The sequence below is a fragment of the Cnephaeus nilssonii genome (genome assembly GCF_951640355.1).
Source record: "Cnephaeus nilssonii genome assembly, chromosome: 6".
NCBI classification, from domain to species: domain Eukaryota; kingdom Metazoa; phylum Chordata; class Mammalia; order Chiroptera; family Vespertilionidae; genus Cnephaeus; species Cnephaeus nilssonii.
This window is the reverse complement of record NC_137077.1, coordinates 43,411,615-43,431,815: the sequence shown is the minus strand read 5'-3', so window position 1 is coordinate 43,431,815 and position 20,201 is coordinate 43,411,615. Positions and strand designations below refer to the sequence as shown.

Here is a 20,201-nt window from a genome sequence, read left to right as displayed (position 1 = left end):
GCCAGGTTAGACATCCAGGTCTGAACTCCAGCAGAGACATTTGGCCCTGAGAAAGGCCAGCCTACAAGGAGGACTTGAGGCCAAGGCACAGCTTGAAACTGCCTTAAAAAAATAACTGAGAGGAAAAGTTAAGGGAAGCTAGGTCAGAACCTCAGAGGACACTGATGTTTAAGGAGTAGTTAGGGGAAAGGGTTTTGATACAGTGGACTGAAAGGAGATATCGTTTGGCTTCTAGTCAATAAAGAGATAGTTTCAAGGAAACCAAAAGAGGAAACAACTTCAAAAGTTGCATGAAGAGGTGGCCATAAGGTGAATACACCCACCGGACCTTGTTTATCCACTTACTTATTAAAAGTACAGACCCGTGAATTTTCACGTTCCAAATATCAGAATGTACCTTGGCCTCCATGACCTTGTCTTTCCCTGACTCTTGCCCAACAGTTCATTTTAAATTGAAAGATAAAGTTGGGGCTGGGGGAAAACCATGCCAAAAAGACTGTAGAATTATATTAACTGAAATTTTCTTGGGAAGCTGGATGTAGCATACAACATTGTAAATGGCAGAGCAAACTTTTCAGAAAATCCTCTCTCTCTTCCAAGTTCTATTAGCTGTGGCAGATGTCACCTCTATGTCTTCTCTATTTCATCCCATAACAATTCCTTCCAACCTTCTGCTTCCTACTGTCCTACTGCATAGGCAAGAATCCCTCTCTAGGTCTCCAGTTTCTTCATTTTTGCATCCATACCTTGTGCCCTATTCATTAAATCAAAGGATATTTCTTGGCATTCACCCTCTTTAGAATTCCCAGGGAAGAGTGAAAAATATATATAAATACTTAATCCTGCCCTCCCAAGACACATATTTGTATACAAAGTTATTTTGTTATAAAACTGAGAAAAATATACCTCTTTGGTTTCATGCTCTTCTTGCACTTTAGATCTTATTCAACTTGTCAAATAAATGTACTCAGCTATTGCAATCAAACAAAGATTAAAGAAATGGTAAGCACCTTAGACATAAATACATTTTTCAGCAAAAGAATATTTACAAAATATACTTTCAGCAAAAATAAGAGAAAAATACACCAGGCACATATTTGATTTTAATTGTTTGGTGTTCATAATATGCACCATATGAATGATGTAGTTTTATAGGAGAAATGCAAAATTCTGAACAATTCCCCAAACTTCATCAAATCAATTATAATACCTGGAGTTATAAGTAGGGCTTTTCTTGGGGTTCTTTTATAAGTGCTCTATATAAATGCTCTATAAATTACATAAATCCTCTATATAAATGCTCTATATAACTTGGGGTTCTTTTATGTAAAGTCATCTGAATCAAAGTAACAACAAACATTCACTTATTACCAGTGTACCAGTATTAACTTAGAGCAGTGAGTTTCAGAGAAACAACATCTAGGCTAAGGAAAAAGTCAACCTCTCAAAACCAATTCCCCAGTGTTCTGATGCTACCAGATGGAGGCAGACCGAAGAATCTGCATTTTTAACCAGCACACAGTTGACTCTAGTGCAGTGACCACTGTCACAAGAACCATCTGTGGTGCCTAGTAATTCCCAGGCACCACTGCCAGCTTACCAAACCAGAAACTTCAGGTAACCTTTCCATCAACAGAGAACTCAAATTTTTCTAAGAATTTTGATGTTTCTTATAATCAGGTAAGGGTGAGAATCATCCCCTAGTGTGCATCTCTATGAGCAGATTATGGCTACAATGCATTGTGACTCAGGCTCTTAACTTTGTGTATCATCACGTTATGGTTTTCCTTACCTAAAATCAAAAGAGGCCTGGAATGATTAATTGGGATAGTGGGTTGAGATTTGGAAGACCCAGGTTCTAGACTGGGCCCAGCCACTGACTAACTTGGTGACCTCTGGCTTCCGCTGTCAATATCAGGATGTGGTCATACGCTCCTAAAATTCTGATTCTAAGATATTATTAAAGTTGTCTGTCTAAAAATGGTTGTTTTGCATTTTTTATTTTAGGCATTAGTTTAAATGAATGTTCTGAGTTACTGGGGGTTGTTGTACCGGCTTCTGAAATTTTTCATTGCCTCCAACCTTTCTTTTTTAACTTGTTTCTAACTTTATCATTATACCTTAAAAAATTAGCCTATAGAAAAAGCTCAGATCCTTGACACTTCATTAAGACTAATCACAAAGTATTGGCCCATATGTACTGCAGAGAGGATATTTGAAATGAATGTCTGTCAATACAGTTTATATTTCACATAGCTTATAATATTCTGACCTGAAGTATAAACATACTCTGAGTTCAAAACCTGCCACAGAGAAGCTGGGGCCTAATGAAATGACTGAATGCATCAGTCTTCAATATTGTACTTTTTAAAATCGTATATAAGAGTTGCAATGACAAGTTGCAACTGCTACACATGATTTCCAGGGCCAACTGTGAAACACACATGCAAAAATGGGGGTGAGAGCCAAAGGGGGTGCATTGTGTTGGAGTGATGATCAGGAACTAATCGTTCCACAGCACCTAGAAACAACCATGCATCTATTGGAAAAGCAAAATTCAAAGGAGTTATATCTTGTTGCCTCAGGTGACTTTGAAAAATTATTTCTCATGTGCAATAATATAGAATTTATATATTCCCAGTTTTTAAATCATGTTCCAGCTCTTTAAAAAAAAATACCTTGGGGATTAGAGTATTTAAATTGGGATAAAACTTAAATGTTTCTATTTTCCACTTGCTTAACCAAATCTTATCATTCCTTCAAGCTACATTCTTCCCACATTATCCATAAAGACTTGAGTGATCTCTTTTGCTCACAATAATCCTCATAAAACTTACTGCCTGTTTCAAAATTGTGATCTATAGCATATGCTCACCAGATTATTAGTTTCATTTTCAAATGTGTTTGTCACTCCAGTACCCATGATTAGCTCCTATTTTTTTTTTTTTTGCTCGTTAATCCCAATGCATCCAGTTCTACTATTCCCTTCTGGTGACATTTTCCTGTTATTATGAGTCACCTGCCAAGACATGTTCTCTGGCAAACCCTGCAGACTGTCCACTTGGCCGGACTCCTCCATGCTACACGGATATGACTTACCATGCTAAGTCTGCCTACTGTTTGGAGGCTAGTCGTTGGGGCTTCTAGTAAATATATTGAGGTTCCCCTTTATGATTCTCCTTAAACAGAGAATCTCTCTTTCCATTGGACCAGGAGTGATGTCAGATACACAAAATCATGACAGTAAATAAAGGTGAGATTCAAAGTCTTAGGCACCTAAACACAGTAGGCATTTATGGTTAATCCAGGCAATACTTAAATTATATACCCTTGCTGGGACCTATGACAGAAATGACCATTATTGTGTTTTCAAATAGGAGTGCAAACCTTGAATAAGAGAAATGAAGACGTAAAACAATTGTGAAAGGAGTTTAAAATAATTTGAAGAGGTTATATAAGGTTATATTCACAAAGCTGACGAAGATGTTAAAACGGTAGACAGACATTTAAACAACCCTTTCTTTCTAAGTAGCCTGTAAACAAAATCAGTTGGAATCACTCATTCTGAAAATATATGACAATTTGGCTAAATAGCATGGCTGTTAACTTAAAATAGGTTCATGCTTGTTGTTCTGCCCTATGTTATAAAGTGATTGATTTTACTTTCTACAGCTAAGACCTCAGAAGCAATATCCTACTAAAGTCAGGTCAATGGGGTTTTAAAATACAGTCTACAAAAACTCAAAATGTCTTGTTTTTAAACTAGTCAACCTACCTCTGAGAACCATGGACAAAACAGAAAGCAAACACATTTTAGATGTTGCACAGTGAAATGTTTGTTGAATGTAATTTTCATAATTATTTTTTTAGTGCATTAAGAATTACTTTTCAGGAAATATCACTTTTCTCTAAATGCTTTTCAACTAGAGCAAGAGTACTTTTTAACACTTAACAGAACAATTTATTCATATTTTATTTGGATATTTAATATCTGTAAAATTGTAATTTAGTGGAAATGACCTAATCTAATATTACTGATGGTTCATTCTCCTGCTGTTGGTAAATATTTTACATCATGAAAAATCTCATGTTTTTTGGCTTTTCTGAAATAATGTTATGTTCATTTCCTTTATTCTTTCATTCAACAAATATTTATGGTAAAACTGCAGTGCATTGAACATGAGATAATTGTGGAAATGAAAAAATTGAAAAACACATTTCCTCTCCTTGCGGAACTCACATGTTATAGGAGGTAGGTAGGTACAAAGGTACAAGGCAGGTATGTAGATAAACTATGAGAAAGGAGTGTTGAAAAAAATGTATCAACAATGTGAAGATACACCAAAATATGACCCTTGAATCTTTTTTTTTCTCTTTAAAAGTCACTCTTCTATAAGACTTCTCTCATCACCTTGAAATCCATAAAGCTAAGATATGACATATATAATGTATTTTTATATTATAAATCTGTTTGTATACATATATCTAAGACACACACACACACACACACACACACACACACACACACAAACTTGATGAGAGAAGCCTTCCAGAGGAGAAGTTGAAAAAGAGAAGAAAGGTTCAAGAAAGAAAAAAAATACACACACACACACACACACACACACACACACACACACACAAACTAGAGGCCCGGTGCACAAAATTCATGCATGGGGGGGGGAGGGTGTGTTCCTCAGCCCAGCCTGCACCCTCTCCAATCTGGAACTCCTCGAGGGATGTCCGACTGCCCGTTTAGGCCCGATCCCACCGGAATCAGGCCTAAACGGGCAGTCGGACATCCCTCTCACAATCCAGGACTGCTGGCTTCCAACTGCCCCCCTGCCAACCTGGTTGCCCTCCAACTGCCCCCTGTTGGCCTGATGGCCCTCCAACTGCCCCCCTGCCGGCTGGGCCACCCACCAACTGACCCTCTGCCAGCCTGGTCACCCCTCAACTGTCCTCCTGCTGGCCTGGTCATCCCCCAACTGCCCCCCTGCTGGCCTGGTCTCCCCCTAACTGTCCAGAAGAAAGTCAGATGTCCAGAAGATGTCCAGTCTCCCAGTCTAATTAGCATATTACGCTTTTATTAGTATAGGTATATATAGACATAGACATAGACATAGACATAGACATAGACATAGACATAGACATAGACATAGACATAGACATAACATAGACATAGATATATCTTGCAAAGTATTTCCTCTGGGTACTTTGTTCAGCAGATGCTATCCCTACCCCAATATCTAGAGTTCAGTTATATAGAGATTTATGAGAGACAAAGAATCGTTGAAAACTTCATAACAGATAACTTCATCAGTCTCTATGGTCATTACTATTGCCTACTCCTACCCACCTCCACCCATTCACACACACTGGAAAATTTTACTGGCTCCTCAAAGCATCCCCACCTATAGCCATCTTTTTGGCTCCTCACCTCTCCTCCTTCTCTTCCTTTTCTCTTTCTCTCTCTTCCTGTTTAGAAAAAGCACAGATGACTCTTTATGTTAGAAAGAGAAACATCCTGTCTTCTGAACCCTTGATATCAGCAACTAGATTCTGGGTCAGTGGGAGTGATGAATTTAAAATGTGGCAAAGGTGGAAATGTTTAAGTTCTACCTGAATAATTCTTCAAAATATATAATTCTTTCTAAAATGTCTCTACTTTTCTACTCTTGTTCAGTCTATTAAATTATTAATTCCTCTGTGCAACTACAAACTCCTGAGGACTGTGTCATGGTCTTTGATCCCCTTTCCTCTGTCTTCTGTCTCTAGCACCTGAGGTGATGCACACTAGGAATGAATTCCTAAATGTTTTCTGAACTTAATGGGACAAAACTGAGTTCTTACCTTGGTGATTATAATACTAGTCTCAGCTCAAAATTTTTTTCTTGTTCATTGTTCTGCCTTTTCAAATTCTAGCTGCCTGTCCTTCTACTTTCATCTCTCCTTCGAGAGTAGACATAGACATAGACATAGACATAGACATAGACATAGACATAGACATAGACATATCTTGCAAAGTATTTCCTCTGGGTACTTTGTTCAGCAGATGCTATCTTGATGCTTTCCCCACCACCTTTGAAGCTTCCTCCTATTTCTCTTTCTCTCTCTCTCATGCCGAAGACTTTCTTTTCTTTGCTTACTCTATGGCACATCATATTTTTAACTCATATATCTTAGATATGTTTGTTCTTCAATCAAGCAGAAGAGATAAATGGGTGGGACATAACTACAAATTAAATATTTAATGAACTGAAGTGGCATAATAAAATAAAATGCCATAATTATAAATATTAAACAGAATCTGAGCTAAAACTTCCTTAGAGGAAGTGTTCTTTATAATTTGCTTCATTATGTCCTGTAATAATGGGTGATTAGTAATGAGTTATGTTATATTTAACTGGCATCTGTTTTTGCCTTAGTTCTAGAGACTTAACTAGAACTTCAGAAAAATGTGATACAACAAATAGTTTTCACACTAAATGTAGAAAAGTTCTTTAATACATACTCATAAAAATAATTCTACTTTTGCTACAAATATTCAGAATCAGCTTGCTGGTTTTGGTAAAATTAAAAATTTACAGCAATAGTACTATATTCTTATGGTTACTTTTTATTTTTTTCACCAAACATTAAAATATATTTTGGTAGTGTATGTAAGTTACATTTTTTACCATTAGAAAAGCCTATGGTTAATTGCTTTTAAACCACTTGATAACTTGAATTGAGGACAAACATTTAGTGAAAGTGCTCGCTCCATTTCCACTAATTTTGCTACTTTTCTATTTTTCCTTTGTCTGCGATATGTAAATATGGAATGAATTAGCTCACAGTTTAGTTGGTTAGAGTCATATTAGGATATTTGTATTGTATATTTTTAAATGTCTGAAATATAGATACCTTCTGGGGCTCTGTTTCTTTAAACTCACTCTCTTACCACATGTGTTAGTTCCTGGAACTACAATATGATGCTTCCACATGGGGACAGGGTTTACAGGAGAGTCAGTGCTGAAATGAAACTTCTTTATCCTCATCAAGCAGTTATTACTCTGGGCCTACTGCTGCCTGCGTGTAGGGAGCCTCCCGGGATAGAAAGTTATAAGTGATGGCTTCTGCTCTATAGGTCAGGAAATGCTGATTTGCAGTCCAGGTACGAAGTTCCACGAAGTTAAGAGCAGGAAGTAATCACATGGCTGCAATGAAGGGGAGTTGGAACAGTTCTCAATGGTAGGGTCTAGATGAGCACAGTAGAAGGGAGGAGACTCATCTGGGGAGGAAAATGAGGCTCAGAGACATCCTGGAATACGTGTGCTGTTGTCAAGGGCCAAGGAACAAGCCCTTTGGTCTGGGGTAGAGCTAGAGCACCGGAGACGTGGGAGAAAACACAGCCAGGGCGACTGTGGAGGGCACTCACAATGAGGAGTCACTGACTACTTTCTGGGACAATGAGGAGTCTCTGACTATTTTTGGCTAAGAAGTGACACATACAACATGACATTTCCGATTAGAAGATTATGTGTAGGGTGTATGAGATCTGGGACGTTTGGAGGCAGAAGGTTCCACGGGGAGATTATTTTCCTATAGACAGAGGATAGACAGGACTGGAATGGTGGCAGAGGAATGAGAAGGAAGGATTAAGCTACAAGAGACAGAGCAAAAGATGAATCAATAGTCTTGGATAGCTGACTCAGTGTCAGGGGAGAGAAAGAGGAGTTAAAAAACTTACTTTTGGGGCCTCGATTTTTACACTTTGTATTAGATAACTACTAGCTTGGCTGTTGAGGTCCAACCTCTCTCCTCTTTGAGGGGCAGGGGGACTGCCTCACTCCCAGACATTTCACAGATGGGCACAATTCAATCCTGTGTCAGGAAGTTGGAATTAGGCACCTAGACAGTGGTCTCCCTATGAGGTGGGGTTGTGTCCATCTGTGAGCTGGGAAGCTGAAGAAGCTGCTTTGTAGAAAGAGGAAAATAAAGCAGAGGTGGATAAAAAAAAGTATGAGAAACAGAGAGGAAAGGGTAGGTCTGGGTTCCCTGTTACACTTTAGTCTTGGCTTTCATGTGTCTCCAAAATGCATCCCTCCCCTGATTCTGTAGGCCATCCTTATGACACAGGAATACATTCCCGCTTTGATTAAGCTAGCTTGGCAGGGTTACTGTTACTTGTAGCAAAAATGATATATTCCTCAGCACAAACTATCTTCAGTCAACTGGTGCTCTGGCTACTCTGATCACTTCAACACTTTACTAGTCAGCAAACATTTTCATGCCATGTCCTTCATCTAGAATATTTTCCCCTGCCCAGTCCTGCTGATTCTGCCTGTAGAATCCTGACTATACTTCCTTTCTTCCACCTCTCTCCTTTAGGTCATTTTTGAGTGAGTGATAATATCTGTAAATTGTAATGTTTTCCCACTTCAAGTCCCTGCTTTTAGTGAACTATAGGAAGACTAAATAAAACTACTTATATAAGATAGAGGTAGTGGATGATAGTAGGAAATCAGGAAATTTTTTCTTTCACAAATACACGTTTGAACAAATTCAAAAGACAGTGGTCCACTCGTCTACTTATATCTTTGACTCTAAGATGGATTCAAAGAGGTACAAGTGGGCCACTTGGCCAAAGCAGATATTTCACTTAAGGAAGTATATTAGGAGAATTAGATGGAAGGAGAAAAAATAGCCTTTAAACAAGCAATGCATGATACATCATTGCATCAGTACTATAAATTCAGTTTTATAAACATCAAGAGGAAATTCTACAGTAAGGAGAGGCAGATATGGAACCCACCAATACTTTCTCACTCAAAACTCAGGGCTTTCTCCACTATGTGGAAGAAAGAATAAATACATCAATTTTTAGTAAAACAAAGAATTTAATGTTATATCTTCAAATAATTTTAAACCTATGATGTTTTTAAATTATCACCCATTAAAATAGCAATATACTCCAGGTACGATGTTGAACCTAATATTTGAGCTACATTACATAAAAAATAGATTGTTTTTCTCCTTTTTCTCTGTTGAAACACTACAGAATATTTCTTAAAATGGTCTCTTTTACCTCTAGAAACGAGAAAACCAATCTGCTATCCTGTGAAAACTCACATAAATTCAGAACACAAAGGACTATACTTTCCCTTCAGCAATTGAGCCTTTGTTCTAATAACATAATGCCTTGGGAGGAAAAAACACACAAAATTACCTTATGAAAGCAACACGAAAATGTCTAGCAAATGGAAGGACATTTAATGAGCAAGATAAAATGCCAAGAAATAGCTAATGTCTCTTTTTGTCCCATTCAAAGGACACTCCTAAGATCCTAAAGCTTTAACACTGGAAGATTACATGAGCAGCACTGGTTAGGCAGGATGCTATTGTACAAACAATCTGTTGCTAAGCAGGGCAGAAATATTGTTTACATAAAAATGGAAGGACCTCTGGTGAATCCTGAAAGAAAGTGATAATTTCCATAACCGAAAGAGCATTTTTATATCATTCCATTTCAACTGCTATAAACCCTGAGTTGCTTTGGCAATTGCTTATTCCTGTTTTGCTGGCTCTATATCACCTTCATCTCTGCAGCTTTCCATTTACTAAATGGCAGGGGGTCTTTTGTGTTTTGTTCGTTTCGTTTCCCCTGAAGCCTTGGCAGGAAACACCACCCTGCTGTATGGTTTCTAGGGGCCCACTTTGCAAAGCTCATTCAATGAATTTTTGGTGCCCCTCTCATAAAAGCCCAATTGGCTTATCCTGGTAAAATTGCTGAAAATATGATCAGAGGAGGCCCCATTAATAGCAACTGTGAATGATGCCCTCCTCTAGCTTTATGGAGCCTTTCCCTGCTTAGTGTTTGTTTGCTGTACTGAGAACAAAGCACAGCACAGCTTCAATGAGAAGAGGGAAACACAAAGACACTTACCTGCATGACAATCAGGAGGTCAAAGACCAAGATGAAAGAAGCCAGGAAAGCTCTGGAAACTTCATCACTAGGCAAAAATCCCCGATTCAACTTGTCCCAACTGATCCAGTCCGTTGTAATGATGAGTACAACCACAGACGTCAGAGTGAACAGAACCGTCCTGCAAGGAACAAGACACTTGTTAAAGAACATCAGACATAATAACACACAGACAGTGGAGAGTGCATGTTGTCTGTGCTATCTATATTAAATGTCTACCCCTTGCCAAGTACCTACCCTAGGGCACATTCACCAAAAGAAAGATGAAAAAATAAGTAAATTAAGTTCTGTCTCTCAAAAGGAATTAGAAAAAGATATGGTAGCAGCTCCTCAAAGAGTTTCCTTTAAGAACATTAAGATAATGATTACAGAGCAAGAAATTAACAACAAAAATATTACAAATGACCTTGGTTAGTGCAATGTGTGGCAAACAGGACAATGGTGTATACTTCTCACTGCATGTACTTCCCTTACTGAGGGTAGCGAACATGTCTATGGAAGAGCATAGACAGATGGTAAATGGGTGAGGAAGTCCTTGGATTCTATTAGCTTTTAACAAAGAGAGAGAGAGAGTTAGACCTCCCATCATTCTCCTAATAGCCTAATGAGCTCTACAGAGAAACCACCTCTACATGCCAACTTCTCCTCATAGGTCCCATGACATAGATAGCTGGTGGCCTAGTGATCTATCTAGGTCACATCATGTCTGATTGCCCATTGTTTGTTATAAGATACTAGGGGCCTGAGATTTTTCTCTTACATGTCTTTGTAGCTCCCATAAAATCTTGCATAATTATATGCAGATAAAAGTCAATGAACATTTTTTAAAATTGTAATAATTATCAATTAAGCTTTTTATTAAAAAACTAGAGGCCTGGTGCACATGTGCACTAGTGGGGTCCCTTAGCCTGGCCTGCAGGTATCAGGCCAAAACCGGCTCTCTGACATCCCTCGAGGGGTCCCGGACTTTGAGAGGGCTTAGGCCAGGCTGAGGGACCCCACTGGTGCACAATCCTGCCTAGGGAGGGACCGCGGGAGGGCTCCAGGGCATGTACAGCCTGTCTTTCCCAGTCCTTATTGGTCGGACCCCAGCAGCAAGTTAACCTAGCGGTTGGATTGTCTGCTTCTATATGCCAACTGGTGGTCAGTGCGCGTCATGGTGACTGGTCAAACAGTTGAACGGTCGGACACTTAGCATATTAGGTTTTTATTATATAGGGTACTTAAATTAGTCTTTAATATTGTCATTCAAAGTAAATCTAAAATACGGGTTTAATCTGCCAGAGAACTGTCCACAATGCAGTTCTTTCAGAGCGATATTGGTACCTCGGTATTGTTTTGCACTGTAAAGATGAAAATAAAAGAGAAAAGTAGTTTTAGAAATATAAATCTAAAGAAAAAAATAAAAGAAAGAAAATAATGAAAAAAGAAAAGAAAAATATAAATATGGAATTATACCTTAGATGAATACTTATCCATTTTGGGAATTAACAAACTGTTTTTGCCCTCTAATTTTTTATAATAATTGACATTCCAAAAACAATGATGTAAATTATCCTCGATTTCTCTTTTGAATTAACAAAATACAAATTTCTAAAACAAAATTTTGGATTTTCTCTTCACAACATCTTATTTGGAACAAATTATTAGCATAAATTTTGAATTTTGATATAATGGATATAACAAATACCTTCTTAGATTCCCCCAGAGATATAAAATATATATTGTTTTATTTTTGAAAAATAAAGGTTTATAATAAAAATTCATTTATATTATGAAAATTACAAACTCAAAATAATTTGACTCATGATCTCCAAAATGTACATTATAGATCGTCTCTTCTACCATTTAGAATACCTTTGATTATTTCCATTCCAGAAATTCAAATGGATTAAATAATTGTAAAAATTATTTTAACAATTCAACAGAAAAACATTGCAAATATTATATAGTGAAATATAAGAAAAATGTGATTTTAAACAAATTTTTCTCCAGGTTAAGTCAATTTGTGTTTTGGGTTTTTTTGAGTTTGAGAAATTTCAAGCAAATTACCACAATTTCTCTTGCCAACAAGGAATATAACAACCTCCATGAAGGAAAGATAAATATTGACTATTCTTCAAAGCTCTTTTGGGTAATAAGAGTATTTCCTCATCACGCTTAGCTTTTCAAATGATGTCCCACAGGATGCTGTGAATAGGTATAGTTCCTTAGGATGCACTGCATGGATGAAGAGGTTGGTAAATCGTTAGGGCTCCAGTTCCCTCAAGCTCATCCTTTCTTGCCTTCCCAGCCTCCTTCATGAAGCCCTTCACCTCCCTGATACTCAGCACCAAGGTGTGACGCCCAGGAGACAGGAGTGCTCCAGCACCTTGCTCCAGCAGTGCCCTTTCTCTTGCTCAGAGTCTGTGGTCTACAGGTTAGTATTTTTAATATCTTCCCCTGTACTTTCCCTAAGAGATACATGGAAGCTCCTTTTGTGAGGATAGTTGGTTATATAGAAACTAGAGGCCTGGTGCACAAAATTTGTGCACAGGAGGGGTGTGTCCCTCAGCCCAGCCTGCACCCTCTCCAATCTGGGACCCCTCGAGGGATGTCCGACTGCCCGCTTAGGCCCGATCCTACATCCCTCTCACAATCCAGGACTGCTGGCTCCCAACTGCTCACCTGCATGCCTTCCTGATTGCCCCTAACTGCTTCTGCCTGCCAGCCTGATCACCCCCTAACCACTCCTCTGCCAGCCTGATTGATGCCTAACTGCTCCCCTGACAGCCTGATTGCCCCTAACTGCCCTCCCCTGCAAGCCTGGTCACCCTTAACTGCCCTCCCCTGCAGGACTGGGTCCCCCCAACTGCCCTTCCCTGCAGGCCCAGTCGCCCCCAACTTCCCTCCTCTGCTGGCCTGGTAACCCCTAACTTCCCTCCCCTGCAGGCTTGATCACCCCCAACTGCCCTCCCCTGCTGGCCATCTTGTGGTGGCCATCTTGTGTACACATGGGAGCAGCCATCTTTGACCACATGGGGGCAACCATCTTATGTGTTGGAGTGATGGTCAATTTGCATATTACTCTTTTATTAGATAGGATTCATACTCTAGTGTTACTTCATTGGTTTAAATATGTAAATTGATGCTGTGAAATTAATATTCAGAGCAACATTTTTAGATGTCAAAATCTGTGAGTTTGGAATAAGTATTTGCTGAGCAATAAGAAATTTCATCTGTTATAAGATTTTTTTAAAAAAATTGTTCTTGTTCATGTTGATAATCTCATTGTGAATGAAATCACTAAAATTAATCATTAATACATTTTTTGGTAAGTGGAGTTTCTCAAAATGCCTGTGTGTAAGAGCTTCCTAAAACCAAACCTGTATCAATTCACCTCTTAGATGTTTGCTTTATTTGGTATATTTCATTTACTCCAATATGTAATATTCTAAGAGCTTTTCATAGATGTTTTCCTGACTCTATTAAGTACTTCTGTTTTGACAAAGAGTATTGCCATAGATCTCAAGAAAAAGTTACTGGTAATATTTTATTACTCCAAAGGGAAATTAAAGGAGGTATTCTGTCTGACATTTAATATTTAATACTACAAAGAGAATAAAAATGGCAATTATTAAATATGCATACATACAGCTCAGAGAAAGATCCCAAAAAATAAAGACTATGGAGAATAGAAAAAGGAAAATGAATAGGGGAACCAAAATACATTAATTGGTCATTAGAGCTCCAAAATTATATTCAGTGCTTTGGCTAGATTTGGCTGAAGAAATAAATGTGTTGCATGTGGTTTGATTTCTGAGCCACTGCTTATAATTGTTATATTTTTACCATGCTATGATAATTCAGTCAAAACACCAGTTTAAAAGACCCAGTTAGGATTTACCAAAAAAATAAATAAAAACTTTTATGTGAAAAAAGGACAGTAATAATAGCATATTACCATTACAGCAATATGCCACTTACAATGTGCACAACATTGGTATAAATTCTTTATACAAATTAACTCATGCAATCCTTATCACAACCCTGTTTTCACCACCCTCGATTTACAATTGCTCAAACTGAATTACAGAAAATTCAAATAACCCAAATAGCGTTACAGACTTTGTAAGTTATGTGAAATATCAGATATAAGTGACATAAGATGATTCAAACCCAGGCTCACTCATGACAGTCTGTCATAACCATTGTACACATTGCCTGTCATAGGGAACACCTGCTAGGACCCTCCTGTTCCAATGTTTGTAGCTAAGAGTTCATTTATTTTCCTTGGAAAAGTATCATCCAGAATACTTAACATCGAACACTAAAACTGACAGACACTGACACCCACTGCCAGGGAAGAGCTAAAAGGAATATTTCCATGGCAGCAGAAGTGGAACCTGGAGGAGGCTGGCCATCCATTCAACATCCTTCGGTTTTACTGAAGCAATATGGTTGAAAAGATGCTTCCTCTGGACCATGCTTCTTGGGGAGTCCCAGCTTCTCTCTTTAAGAAGCATCTAATTAAACAATTATCTGGATTATTTCCCTTCAGGCTGCAGCCAGCACCAGCAGGACATCCTGGCTCATCAATATCACTGTCTGGTTGATGGCCACCAAATAGAAAGAACTCATAAATAATCATCAGCTTGAGTGGTGAATCTCACTTTCATGTTTTCAAAATTCCAATGTGTTTGCTTTTCCTCAATTGTTGCTAATTCCTCTTAGAGTAATAAGAATTAGAATTTGAGACAAGAAGGGCTAACAGAGCTTTCCTGACCCAATGGCTTCTGACCTCTGGGAGGGCCCTGGGTGCCACAGAGTGGCTGCTAAGCAAGTGTGAATGTACATGTGCAGTAGGAGCTGCCGGTCAAGTGAACAAACAAAATGCTTCCAGACGGGTTAGGGGACTTGCTTATGTCACACAGACAGCCAGTGACTGAACTTCAGTGAGAACTTAGATCTACGGACTCTGAGGAGGACTTGTCCTGTGGTAAACCGCTTTCCTTCTTCAGCTGAAAATCTGCAGATATTCTCAAAAATTTAATATCATCTTGATCTCATTTGGAAACATAGGCATTTGATAGCCTCTTCAAATATTTATTTTATTTGGTAATCAGAGACAGAGTCATCCGTATAAGCAAATAGATAATGCCCCCAAACATGGTTTATTTCCTAGTCTGAGTCATTCTAACCTAACTTCTGGATTTTCAAAAATACTTAAATTCACGCTAAGTAACTAAATTAGTTACTATTGTTTTCCTTCTTCCATTCATAACCACTTTAAGATAGACTTACTGCATAGTCAAATTGCCTGAAAGCAGACATTAAATCAAGGGAGAGAAGAATTGGCATTAGGTTTTAAGCACTAACTCACAGGGCTAACTATCACACACTTTCATTTTGATTAAACCAGGAATGTGCAGACTCTCCTAACTAATATATTATGAGCTGAGTCAAACAAAATTGCCAAAATTTTACCACCTTTTACCCTACTAAAAGTAGCAATTATAAGCGATTCGATATAATATGCTTTTATGTGTTATAATGCATTAGCTATTATTCATGCTCTAAATTATTTTTAATATTCTATTCCAGTGATGAATCTCATATACCTTTCTGATCATGCTACACAGTTATTATAACATATAAAGGGGGAAAATCACTTCTATTTCTTTTAAAAATACTTGTGTCAAAATGTTGGAACAATCAAAACAAGTCAGACCATGTGTCATAATTTCTCATAGTAAAATCAAAATCTGCAAATATTATTAAAAATGGAAGGTTTCAGGTTACCACTATAATAAAAGAATGCATGGATCAAGATAGCAAGTTTAATTTTATAATTAACTGATATATTCTCATATTTCAAGTGCTAAACCTAATAAATGAATGTGTTATGGCAATGGCATTTAAAATGATTTAATACCATAATTTCTAAACATGTTTTTTAGAGGGGAAAATATAACAGGCATAAGAAGAAGAATATTTTCTTTCATTTTCATTGCAAACATCCAGTTCCCTTTTGGACTCTAAGTACTAGCACACAGAAGTCACAGATGGCCATGGGAGAAGGCCAACCCTTTTCATTTTGCTTGTTTTAATTATAATGTTTCCACTGCAACTCTGCACAAGAAACAATCACCACTCGAGTCCTCAAGCCAGTTTATTGTGAAATATGTGAGTTTATTCAGCAGCATGACCTAGCTGACGAAGTCAAGGTTGCCCCTCAGATAGTGGGTAAGGAAATGGCTTAGTGTCCTTCCGGTCTCCTACTCTTGAGATGGGAAAACACTAAGGGAAGACAAAAGTAATTTTTGCTAAGTGACCTAGTGAACGAGCACTGAGTCTCTGTATGGGTTTTAAGTAAATGCCACTGCCAGTTCTGGCCAACCTGAACACATTTGTTAAGATGGGATCCCTGAGAAAGGAGATGCCGTTATTAACTAATCTTGTTTGTGGCTCCACTGGGATGTGGAGTCTGTAAAAGAAATGATGAGACTCTAATGTTGTCCATTAAAGGGTGCATTTATGTGTTATTTATCTTTATATCTCTCTATTACCCTACGAAGAGAAGTGCCCTGAACACAGCAGGAGCTCAGAAAGCACCGAAGAAACGGAAATGAAGAAACAACTTGGTAACTCTGGTTCCTGAAAGGCCATGAAAGGAGAGGCTGAAAAGAAACCTCTGGGTCAGGGCATTTGGCCTTGAAGTTTGTAATTTATGTCAACAGTGTCCTGACATCCTAATCTATGTAAACAATGCCCTTTGGAGTACTTCAGTGCTCAACCACTGCATCCTTGTGTGGGATCCTGGGCAGCAACAATTTTTCTAATAGAGGTGGCAAATGAGATAACCATATATTTTTTAGTTGCTTGAATTCTTCTGTCTGAGTAATGTTAGTTTACCCAGAGGTACTAAAAAATAGCTAAGTGATATAGAACATAGTTTGTTTTGGTCAGGAGAAAGCATTTTTTTTTTCATTTTGCTTCACAGTTTTAGGCATGGAGTAAAACATGGTTTAGGAAAAATACTATTTAGTAGACTGCAAGATAGAGGCTGTGTCATTTATTACTGATTACTAATGACTGGCACATCATTGTTACTTAAAAGGCAGTTGAATGAATAAATGAATTAATTTAACCTGGAGTAGATAATACTCATCCCTTACTCTTGACCAGGCACAGATACTACTGCAATTGATGATACTTCCCTCCAGTGTTCCCAGAGATGCCAAGACAGAGGCCTGGTCAGTGCAAAGTTAGATCAGATGGACCTAATGGGCATGTTAATCCTGTGTGTCTCAGCAAATGCCCCAGGCCAGTTTTTCTTCCTGGTGAAAATTGCCTTATATATCCTAAATCATTCACCAATTCAGTAGAATAAAACATATAAAACATACTCTACTCATTGTTATCTTGGGTATAAAATATTAGCACAAATTCAGTATTGAAAGTGGTAATAAAGATAGAGCTGTAAATAAATGCCCATTAACTACAAACAATGCCAAGAAGCAGTATAACCATTATTTTTTAAGGAAATTGGAATGACAGCTAGGATACTCCAAACATACTTTTGACTTTTAAAAATGCAAAGTAGGAATTTTAAACTAAATGTCCCAAGCTTCATCTTTTTCCTGCTGTTAAATTTGCTTTTAAAAGGAATAAGAAAAACCAGGATCTCCTTAAGTAGGAGTGAGCAGGACAAAAGTATGTCTTATTTGATTTTTTAAGAAATAGGATGAATTTGCATGCTGGGTTACAAGTAAATGTCCAAGTAAAATTTTGTGACTTCGTTGAAGTCAATATGTTTACATAAGTGAAAACCAAGGCCATGAGTATATTTTCATTATCATCTCAAACATCTCTTGAACAGGATATATCAATAGGAGCCTGTCTATTGGGAAGAATACTTTCAGAACTCTCCACAAACATCCCTGGAAAAAAATATTTTCAATGACATTGAGCTCATGATATAATGTCTAGGAAAGTAGATAGTATGAACACAAAATACTTTTATGAAAGAAGACCATGAAATAGACAAGAAGAACAAAAAAATTCCCTAAAGCTGTAAAAAATACTTAGGGAAATAAAGTCATGTCACAATGGAAAATCAAACATTAGTATTCAGATTCATAGAAGATACACTTCATTCTTGAATTCTAAGAGAAAATATTTTTTAAAAGCATCTAAAGCTTTATTACTGCAGATATATATTTAGTTTCTGTTGGGTACTCATGAAGGTTTTTTATTTATTTTAGAAGAATTCAGGACAAACTGTTGAAAAAACAATTATCTCACTCAAAAATAGGAGACGAGCATGGTGCACTAGTGATCAGAGGGCCAACTGATAACTTCAATTTGATTAAGAATTGCTTATTGGCATTTTTAAAAATATATTTTTATTTATTCAGAGAGGCAGGGAGATGAAGAGAGAGATAGAAGCAATAATGATGAGAGAGAATCATTGATCGGCTGCCTCCTGCACACCTCTCACTGGGGATTGAGCCCACAACCTGGGCACGTGCCCTGACCAGGAATTGAGCTGTGACCTCCTGGTTCATAGGTAGACACTCAACCACTGAGCCACTAGGCCAGGCTGCTTATTGGCATTTTAAAGGCAGATCATCAGCCTTGTCTGGTCAACCTAGTGGAGAATTTTGAAGCTGTATAAAATGTGTAATTTCCTCAAGAATTTAGAAAGCTCCTTGACAGAAAATGCTGTAATGTATAAGTTTGGGAAATAGTATTGCTTTTTGAGAAAGTTACATTGTAATGCAGGCAAGGGCACAGAGAATTCAAGAAACATTTGTTTGCATCTACCGTGCCAAAGGCACAGAGCTAAATTGAAAAGAGGAATAATCTCTGCCCTTAAGGAATCTTGTTGCTAGTAGAAGAATGGCAGTACATACAAAATAAACACAAGTAAAAACCATAAAGCTATGGATATTTCCAAGAATACCTGATTCATTTTTATCAGGTCTGAAGGGTAGCTGGGAGGTGTAATTAAATTAGACCTAAAAGATAGATAGATTTCTACAATGGAAAGGCTATTGCAGGCAAAAGACAAATTTGAAGTGAAATATGGAAATATTAATGGATGGGTATGAAACATAAGGGAAGAATAGCGAAATTTTTAAAGTTTCTAGTTTGTGTGACGAAAAGGATTGTGAAGCCATTAACTGAAGTGAGAAATATGAAAGAAAGCAGGGATGAAATATTACAAAGTCTCATTTGGACACACTGTTGAGTTTAAAGGGCTAGAAGCATATATACAGAAATGAACAACAGTCAGCTGGAGATAGGAATCTGGGCCAAAGAAAGGTCAGGTCCTGAATTCTGATTCATTCAAACACACATAATTGTTAGTCATAGGATGAATACAATTTTTCAGGTAAAAAATAAATATTTTTTAAAATGGATAGGAAAAAATTAAGGGCAGAATCTTGAAGATCACCTCTTTCTATCATGTATTCAGAGAAGGATGAAGACTAATAATATCAGAAATATATGAGAGATCCAGAATAAACAATATTATAGAAGGAAGAGAAAGATAATTTCAAAATTAAATTCATTCCCCCAAATTCCAAGTGCTACGTAAAAATTTTATTGAATAATTTTGAAAATGAATCATTATTGAGGATACTTTCTTCTTCAATATAAGACTCCCCTGAAAATTATAAAATTAATATAAATATAGTCACAGATATTTTCTCTGTAAACTCAGATATGGGACTAATTTGTGTTCTGCTCCCAGGATCTTCAGTAAAGAGGAAGAGAAAATTGAGGGTACTGAGTAATTCAATTTAAAAATATTTGGCTGTGATTAGCCAAGTAATTGACAGTTTTATTAGAGTTTACCCAAATATATCAGGCAAAGGTATTTAATGTTTCAATTTTCTGGTATGTTGTATCAATAAAGAACAGCCATTTCAAGTCATTCTGTTTTATAGAATGTATTTCTCGGTAACAAATTTTGACTTTGACTTAATCATTTCCTCATTAAGAGAAAGTAGTTAGCATGCATATTTGAGGGACAACAATATATCAGCACAGAAATATGACACAAATATATCTACTCTTGAATACGTTAAAACATAATTAGGGAAATGAGTTATAATGTAATTAGGAAGAGACGACCATCATGTACCAGAGTGTAATCAGGAATAAAGGGAAGTCTTAAGGGGGCACTAGAATTACTTGGTGTACTGAGGGAAGAGACAAAGGATCACCTTAGAGAGATAAAATGAGC

The 20,201-nt window shown here is 37.3% G+C and overlaps 1 protein-coding gene across 1 annotated transcript in view; it reads right to left on the bottom strand.

The window, feature by feature from the left end:
* The window catches only part of TMEM117 (transmembrane protein 117), a 434,132-nt gene that overhangs the window by 83,338 nt on the left and 330,593 nt on the right, over positions 1 to 20,201 (bottom strand). The window contains exon 6 of the mRNA XM_079775887.1: positions 9,926 to 10,085. Within this exon, the coding sequence (XP_079632013.1) occupies positions 9,926 to 10,085 (160 nt within the window). The remainder of the gene's footprint in view (positions 1 to 9,925; positions 10,086 to 20,201) is intronic.